The sequence below is a fragment of the Typha latifolia genome, unplaced genomic scaffold (genome assembly GCF_019914945.1).
Source record: "Typha latifolia isolate L0001 unplaced genomic scaffold, TyphaL0001v2 contig_25, whole genome shotgun sequence".
Taxonomy (NCBI): domain Eukaryota; kingdom Viridiplantae; phylum Streptophyta; class Magnoliopsida; order Poales; family Typhaceae; genus Typha; species Typha latifolia.
The window spans coordinates 65,908-75,000 of record NW_027330474.1 but is presented as its reverse complement, the minus strand read 5'-3'; the positions used below and the strand labels follow the sequence as shown (position 1 = coordinate 75,000).

The window sequence follows — 9,093 nt, the reverse complement described above, 5'->3', positions numbered from 1 at the left end:
TCCAACCCACAGAGCTCAAAATAGAATTTCTAAATGATAGGGTGTGAATCATAAATTAGTCAAAATATATGGCACGAATTTTCCTTAAAAACGTATAAACTAAGGTGTGAAATGAAAAGGCTCCAAGGATTTGGCGTGTAGAGGCATGGAGAGATTAGATTGGAGGACTTGGACAGGGACCCCACGCTGGTGGGTTTTGGGGTGGGGGTGGGGCGGGTCAGAAGAGAGAGTTGAGCGGTCAATGCGGAGGGCGAGAAGATTTGTTTAGGTGGAGGATGTCGCGGGAGAAGGGCGCAGCCACCCCGCAATTCGTGCGCTAACTCTCTCCTCTCACATTGTTTGCAATTTTCTATTTAGATCCCTTTTCTTTCTTTATGCCAAACGAGGCACCGCCCCACTGTCACGGCACGTGCTCACGTGACTTACCCCCTCTCACCTTCACCCTTATTCTTCTTCACTCCTCTAGTCCACAGTTACAATCCTACCCTCTCCCTTTTGTGCTACCTTGTACCCTCGTTTGCATGGGGTGGTAACTTCGTAATTATTCAAAAGAACACAGCAGTAGGACCACTTGCCCACATAGAAAAGAGACTAGCTACATGAGAGGCATCCAAGCTTTGTTGAATTTTATACTAATATAATTGTCTGGAAGTAATAGCCAGACATCAACAGCTCCAAAATCAACACTAAACTATCACTCCCTCACTCCATTAGTCCTTCTCTTTGGTACCAAACGCTGGTCAGAACTCTGGAGAAAGCTGGAGTTGCCGATGTAACCTATTACTGCAAAGAAAGAGAACAGAGGGGGTAAAAGGAACCTCCAGGCCAAGTTTCTTTTACTTTGTGGTGCTAACGGCCAAGTGCTAAACTTGGGATGTGGTCTTGTTGGCTCGGTTTACTATTCTTGCGAGGATAAAATAGCAGGGCTGGTTACAGAAGTAGACCCAGAGAGAGCGAAGAGATAAAAAGAAATAGAGATAGAGAGAAAAAGAAGAGATGGTGGGCTCTGGAGGAGGGGATGGTAGGAACAAAGAAGCAGTGGGGATGATGGCTCTCCATGAGGCCTTGAGAAATGTCTGCCTCAACTCGGACTGGACTTATTCCGTCTTCTGGACCATTCGCCCCCGCCCGTATGCTTCCTTTTACTATCGCACTATTTTACTAGCTCTCCTAGTTATTAAATTCTATACTTTTCTTAATTAATTCCATAGGAGGTGTAGAGGAGGGAATGGATGCAAGGTCGGCGACGACAATGGTAGCTTGTGAGTATATATCTTGATCTCGATCGTTTGGGATTAGACCAAACTTGGATTTAATTTAAATGGATGAAGTATAGCTAAATTAAAGTACTGGAGTTTGATCTCTTTGAGATAACAATAGGATGCTGATGTGGGAGGACGGATTCTGCCGGACTCGAGTGGCGGAGTGCTTGGAGGACATCGACGGGGAGGATCCGGTCAGGAAGGCATTCAGCAAGATGTCAATTCAGCTGTATAACTATGGAGAAGGGTGGGTACTGGGTAGGTGCTGTTGTTCTTTTTTACCACTGAAAGGGATGTCTCAGTGTTAGTGCTGTAAAGAGCCTCTCTCTTGCCCTACTTCTCACTTTTACTTTTCAAACTCTTTCTTTGTTATTCTTTTCTTTTACTTCTATGATTTCATCTTTAGAAATCGAAAGCCCTTTTTAAGTAATTTGCTTGCCTAGTAATTAGAGTTAGTGTCCATGCTAGCTACTCTGGAATTAGTGGAGGATGAGTAAAAGAGAAAAGAATAATTAGGCAAGGGGATTAAAGAGGTAGGTTATTTTAGTTTTTGCCTTTCTCTGCTAGTCCTTAGCTCCTAAAGTTTGCTGATTGATTGATTTGAACAGATTGATGGGTAAGGTTGCTTCAGATAAGTGTCACAAATGGGTCTTCAAGGAACCTTCTGAATGCGAACCCAACATTTCCAACTACTGGCAGAGTTCCTTTGATGCTGTATGTAGCCCAACACTGTTTGCTTTGCTTTTCTATGTCATGAGAGAGAGAGAGAGAGAGAGAGAGAGAGAGAGAGAGAGAGAGAGAGAGAGAGAGAGAGAGAGGTTGGATGAGGCATTCTGAGCACTCTCAGCAGTCTTTGCATCAGACCTGCTCTGCAAAAGAAGAATTCGATGCTCTCACTCTTCCGCCTTTCTTTCAAGCGCTATACAGTACTTAAATGACAATGATCACAGTGAACTTTATTCGTAATATTTCTCTTTTCACTTTTCTGTTATTGCAGCTTCCTCCAGAATGGTCTGATCAATTTGCATCTGGCATTCAGGCAAACTCCATGCTATGCTATTTTCCTCTCCCTCTCCCGTTTATTCTCTTTTTCTTACTTCATTTCTATGTATTATTATTTCTTCTAAATTTCTATTTCATGCAAAGCAGACCATAGCAGTGATTCAAGCTGGACATGGGCTTCTACAACTAGGTTCCTGCAAGATTGTGAGTACTAATGATGGACTTTTTTCCCTCTCTCTAGATCAAAATGAATCAAATCTTAAACATTCTTTTATGCCTCAGATACCTGAGGACTTGCACTTTGTGCTTAGAATGAGACACATGTTTGAGTCACTGGGCTACCAATCTGGCTTCTTCCTCTCCCAGCTATTCTCCTCAACCAGAAACAACACCCCTTCACCACCTGCCCCACTGAAACAGACACCAACACGCCCACCACCCCCTCTCTTCAACTGGAACAACCCTCAGATCCCTTCTTCCTCCCCAGTCCTCCCCAATTCCTTCCACGCTTCGGCTCGGATGCGACTACCCAATAACAAAGATGACCCTCATATCTTCCACCATCTTCCCCACTCCTCTGAAGCCCAAATGGATGAAATGATGCCTGAACATGAACAAGACCTTAAGTGGCCTAATGGTCTATCTTTCTTCACTGCGCTAACCGGAAGGGCAGACGACGCAAAGGTCTTACTCGGCGCTGATGGTTTGGGCAGCATACCATCGTCGCACCAGCATCCGCTGCTGAATCTTTGCGGTAATTCGGAAGAGGCGAAGGCTTCTTCGGAATCTCATGGAAATAGAAGTGAAGCGAATGCTGAAGACTATCTAGGATTAGAGAGCCACTCCAATAAAGTTAGGAAGATGGAGAATAATAAGTTCAAGAGGAGCTTCACACTGCCTGCGAGGATGAGCTCGTCTCCATCGTCTTCTTCTTTGGTGGATCATCATCACCATGCAGCAACTCCTCAAGGAATGGACTATAGAGGCAATGAGTCTGGAATGTATCCGGACTTAATGGAGTCCTTGTTGGAGTAATCTTAGTACTGTGTACGGAAGAGGAGGATGACGAACTTGTTGCAATGCGAGCTAGCTTTATTGCCTTCTCTTATGAATTCACCTTTAATGGTTTACCTTCTCCACTTGTTTCTTTGATGTGTCAACTTAATTATTCTCCGCTAGCTGGATGATGATATTGCACTTATTTTACTAACTTCTCAATCGATGCTAGATTGTTAGTCGAACCCTCACTAAGACATTAGGATAATTTGAAGCCCATAAATAATATCAAGAACTAATATAAGTAACTACTTTTTTGTATATACATATCAAGATAAGCATATCATTGATTCAATTGCTAAAGGTGTATTTTTATGACTAAGTATCACGCATTCTCTGGGATCGCATCCCTCCTATATTTGTGGTCTTCTGTTGATTGGACGTTCCATGTTATCTATTTTCTATGTTGGGCGCCATAGCTGTCTTACGTAACATCTAGCATCAGTCGTGTCAATGAACTGAAATATAAGACAAGAGTTCTTTATTCTCATTAATGTCACTTCCTGCCTTACTGATTAATCCTAGCAAAAACATTTCATCTGATATAATCTAAGTTAAATCGACCTTTCCCTTCTTAGTTATATGATATCTGGGGAGCCAAGAAATAAAAATGCACGCGAGCTCGGCTCCATGAAAGTCGGCTCGAGCTCACTCATCTAATAAGCAAGCCGAGGCCGAGCTTCACAGACCTTTTGATAAATGAGCTGAGCTCTATAATATATATATATATATAGGCAGTTGGTTAGACCCGGCTCGAGTTGTTACTTGTAAGTTTTCGGTACTTTGATTAGGCCAGCCGTGGTAGCTTGCCTATAGCCAAATTTGAGACGTTTGAGTTATTTAAGCTTAGCTAGTTGACACCCTTATATGATAGTAAAAAAGATTTACATGATTAGTTGAATAGTGAAATTGGGAATTTTTGGGGGAGAAGACTCCCAACAAGTTTTGGGATCCGTGGATGGAGGCACAAGCTTGGGATGGTGGTGGTAGGCTACCGGTAATAGGGTGGCGACCTGAGGGGCACCCGAGGAGGCAGCTGGCTTGGTCAGCCCAAGAGTAGTGATCAGTGTTGAGGTTGATGATGCGATGTGTAACATACAAAAAAAAAAAGAAAAGAGGGCACCTGAGGGGCACGTGCCCACCCTCATGTCCCCTCCCTTTGCAGGTCTTAGCCATTTGTCAGGCCAAGGTGAGGGGAGGAGGGCAGGCCTAGCCCTCCCCCTTGCACATGCCACGTGTAGGGGGAGGGATGTCTCTACCCCCGCCGCTCCCCCCCGCCCTCTCTCCCCTATTTATTTTCCCTCCTCGAGGAGAGCTCGAGTCACCCCCTTCCCTTCTACCCTTCTTACAACACCCAAACTCTAAACACGTGCATGGCACAAGCCCACACGACACGTGCATAGCAACTGACCATTCGGTTAGATACTGATAGTCAAATAAACCTGTAGTAACATCATGATTTTATCCACAACATTTAAACTAAGAATAACTCAAGTCTAACTGTCAACAGCATACAAATAACCCTACATGGGCCCCACACAGACCACAACACATCATCAAGAGTTTTTCACAACTACATATATACAACGGTGGTATATACGTAATTATACAAGTACAATGTCACCTGCTAAAATATAAGACAATAATACAGATACACTTTGGAGGATGTCAACTATTACATCAGATAAGATAACTTTTCTGGCATATAACACTAACCACACTCTACTCCTCACTCACCGGCAAGACCCCTAATTATGTCAGTCTTTCTATTAATTAAAATTAACCTGACAAAAGGATAGTTTCTTGTTGTAATTATGTACTCTTCATTTCTATATTTGTTTTTATTATTTATTAATCATAATTATATTATTTAATAGTGTATTTAAAATATATTTTATCTATCTATTATTCTCTTTGATAATTAAGAAAATAAGAATTAAGTTACTGCAATTAATTACGGAAGAATATACGTACATAACCCTAATAATTACTATTACCTACTTAGGATTAAAATAGTAATTTATATTGCAGGTATTTTGCTAAACATGATATAATTATATTTAATTTGTATAACCTAAATACATTAAATTAACTAAGCTAAACTAATGGTGAATATATATATATATATATAATTATATATAGTGCTGGGCTCAGCCCAGCATTGAGCCCAGCAAGGCACTGGGCCGAGCCCAGCACTTGGCGCTGCAAGGGCACTAGGCCGAGCCTAGCACCCCTTGTAGGGTGCAGCCAAAGGAGAGAAGGGAAGAAGGAGGAGAAGGAGAGGAAGAAGAAAGAGAAGAAGAAGAAAGAGAAGAAGAAGAGGAAGAAGAAGAAGAAGAAGAAGAAGAAGAAGAAGAAGAAGAAGAAGAAGAAGAAGAAGAAGAAGAAGAAGAAGAAGAAAGAAGAAGAGGGTTGGGCCATGGGGGAGGGGTGCGGCCGCTGGTGGTCAATCAGCGACCGGCCTCTCGCTGACAGCTTAATCCTCCGACAGTCCTGAGAGGAAGCCGACAAAGAGAGAAAGAGAGATAGAGAGAGAGAGAGGAGAGAGAGATAGAGATAGAGAGAGAGAGAGAGAGAGAGAGAAAAAGAAGGAGGGATGCTCACCGGCGCTAGTGGAGGTGGTGGCGGCAGCGGCTAGAGAGAGAGAGAAGGGGTGTTTGAGAGAGAGAGAGAGAGAGAGGAAGATGAGAATGAATCCGAGAGAGAGAGAGAGAGAGAGAGTTTTTTATAATAACCTTGAGTTATTACACTTCTCCCCTCCCTTTCCGAATGTCGTCGTGATCGTCGCAGTCGTGGTTGTGCTAGTATGGTCCTCATGATCGTTGGTGAGTCTTCTCCCTCCTTGTCCTTTCTTTTTTGTAATAACCGAGATAAAAATAAAATAAAATAAAATATTAATATTAATATTAATATTAATATTAATAACGATAATAATATTATATAAATTAAATATATAAAAAAGAGATAAAAGAAAGAAAAAAAAATTTAGTTGCATGGCACAAGCTCATGCCATGGAAATTGTGGGCGCATGATGAAGGCACCACGTGCGCCCACAACCATCGATGCCGATGCCAGCCTACTGTCGCCGCCGCCGTCGCTGCCAGCACCGCCGCAACCCCCCTCCCCATCTCTTTCTAACTCGTTCGTACTCTCTCTAACTCGCTCGTTCCCTCTCTCACTCTCTCTCTTACCCTCCTCTCTTTCTCTCTCTGTATCACCTCTCTCTTTCTCTCCTTGCCGACGGCTTCTCACTATCGCTGTCGTCACCGCCGCACCCCTCACCACCTTCTCTCTCTTTAGTGCTCTCTCTCTAACTCTCTCGTTCTCTCTCTCTTAGCCTCCTCTCTCTCTCTCTCTCTCTCTTATCGACGCTGGCCTGCCGCTGTCGCCGCTGCCACCGCCGCAGCCTAGGTGAGCCTCCCTCCCTTCCCTTCTCTTCTTCTTCTTCTTCTTCTTCTTCTTCTTTTCCTCTACTCCTTTTTCCTCTCTTCGTTTTACCTTCTCTGGCAATAAAACACATGTCTAAATTAATTATGTTATTTAGTTAATCTAAATTAAATTTTTAGTTTAATTTTTCAAGAATAAATATATTTAATAACATGGTTATTAGATAAGTGTAATTAGTGTAATTTCAGTTAATTATAATTATAAATATTTGTACATAAATATATTTTAACTTTATATATTTTTATTAGATTACTACATGTCTTTATAATTAGGTATATATATGTACAAATTATTATACATTATTATGCATGTAATATAATAGTAGTCTTACTTAATGTTTATATTACATGATTAAGTAAAGATTATTTTATATACAACTCTTAATTTGCTTAGTAAGGGTAGTAGTGACAAAATAATTATAGTATAATTATATAATATTATATAATATAGGTTCTTGTATTTTAAATTATATTATTGTGCAAGTAGCTCTTTTGCATTTTTTATCAAAAGAGATTGACTATTATATACTTAATATATAATTAGCAAACTATGATTATATAAATAAATCTACAATTAGAATAATAACATATTAATATTATTATAATTAGATCTATCATATAGATCAAATTATTTAATAAAAACAAAAAAAAAGAAAATTTAAACCTAATAAATCATTATTTTTTATACAAACGGATCCCAATTTGATAAATAACTAAATTTATATTACTTAACTATTTTCAGATTTCAACCCTCTTATTTGAGACCCCGTGGACCTTGCTAGTGATGTGTGACGGTTGATGGATGTGAGGGATACATGTGTTGGGTTTTCTGATCGGAGGTGAGTAGTTTTATTCCCCTCGATGTTTTTCTCAAATTAGGATATATTATATATTATATTTTGGCCTCCAGCATGATTATATGACTTTATCTAGAGATGATTTCAGTCAAGCATATTTTATCATGCATTTGATTAGGCTAATATGAGATATGAATACATTAGTGATATATAGAGATGATTGAAGATGATTACACTGTTATGATTTTATACCGAGATGATCTCTAGTATGAGTATGCATGTGATAGACTAGCAGGAGTATGCATATGTTAGATACATGGTTAGAGTCTGTATTACATCATTTTTTTCTTGACTTCTTTACCACCTAAATTCCTGAGTTGCATGATCTATTACAGTACTGGATATATGCATATGATCTATCATGTATAAGAAATCCTAAAAATATATGTGTATGTGATGTGATGTGATGTGATATGATGTGATGGCTGGAATGGTATCTAGTCCGGGCTAGTACTGGACATACTCTTAGCGTATGACTGATGGTTGTACTCTTAGCGTATGGCAATGTACAACTATCATTGATATATCCTTAGCATATGGCAGGGTATAATTACTTTCTTTTGAGATACTATTAGCGTATGGCAAGGTATGATTTATCTACAGAGATACTCTTAGCGTATCGAGTTGGGGCCAGGTACCGTAGTTCAGCATGGTGGATGATATTTAGAGTTGAGATGGATGATTGTGATAGTGAGAGATATGCGGATTATATCTGCCTCTGACATATACGATTATCTAGTGGTTGGCATTCATCATATATTATCATTGATGTGACTAGTATCATTGGATCATAATTGTTATACATGTTATGTTGTTATATTTGGTGAAGTTATATGGTAATTTTATCATGTGATATATTTTTAGTTGAGGATATAATATGCTCATTTATGAGAATCGATTTCGTTTATATATATGTCATTAATGATACATATATACATGCTCATACGTGTCATCATACTGCTTTCTGATTCATATTATTCAGTACATAATTTACTCTTTGTTTGGCATCACTGGTTTGGGATAAGGTCTATTCACTGAGCCTTTTGCTCATGACTCTCTTTATTTCTTTTTTTAACCCCCACAAATATTATGATACATGATACCGACTTGAGATATCGTGATGAGATATTTTAGAGCAAAGATGAGGTGAGCTATAGATGCGAGATGGTATAGATTATAGTTTATATAGAAATTGAGTTATACCAGTATTTGATATTTGTACTCTTTTGTGTTAGACGATGATCTGTATAATACATATCGAATCATGGCGTACTCTTGTATTAGTTATTTTAGTTGTATCTTGATTGTTTGTTGTGGCCTGTGTGGGTCCTGCCAGATTATGTAGTGGTTTAGTGTATATTATTATGGACCTGGATATTCATATGTTAACAGGTTTATTTGGTTAATAGTATGATTTATTTGGTGATGAATTATGTGATTATAGATAGGTTAGAAGGTTTATTTGATGAT

The 9,093-nt window shown here is 39.5% G+C and overlaps 1 protein-coding gene across 1 annotated transcript; it reads left to right on the top strand.

The window, feature by feature from the left end:
• Positions 1–612: 612 nt before the first annotated feature.
• Positions 613–3,411, top strand: LOC140802522 (protein RICE SALT SENSITIVE 3). Its single transcript, XM_073158057.1, has 7 exons — positions 613–1,130; positions 1,212–1,262; positions 1,381–1,509; positions 1,871–1,976; positions 2,260–2,301; positions 2,412–2,468; positions 2,547–3,411. Exons 1-7 carry the CDS (start codon positions 997–999, stop codon positions 3,297–3,299), a joined length of 1,272 nt encoding a protein of 423 aa, XP_073014158.1. The 5' UTR covers positions 613–996; the 3' UTR covers positions 3,300–3,411.
• Positions 3,412–9,093: the final 5,682 nt, after the last annotated feature.

Coding starts and splice junctions, on each gene's coding strand:
- LOC140802522 (XM_073158057.1), top strand. CDS start 997: ATGGTGGGCTCTGGAGGAGGGGATGGTAGGAACAAAGAAGCAGTGGGG. Junction 1,263..1,380: donor GGCGACGACAATGGTAGCTT/GTGAGTATATAT, acceptor AGATAACAATAG/GATGCTGATGTGGGAGGACG. Junction 1,977..2,259: donor GGCAGAGTTCCTTTGATGCT/GTATGTAGCCCA, acceptor CTGTTATTGCAG/CTTCCTCCAGAATGGTCTGA.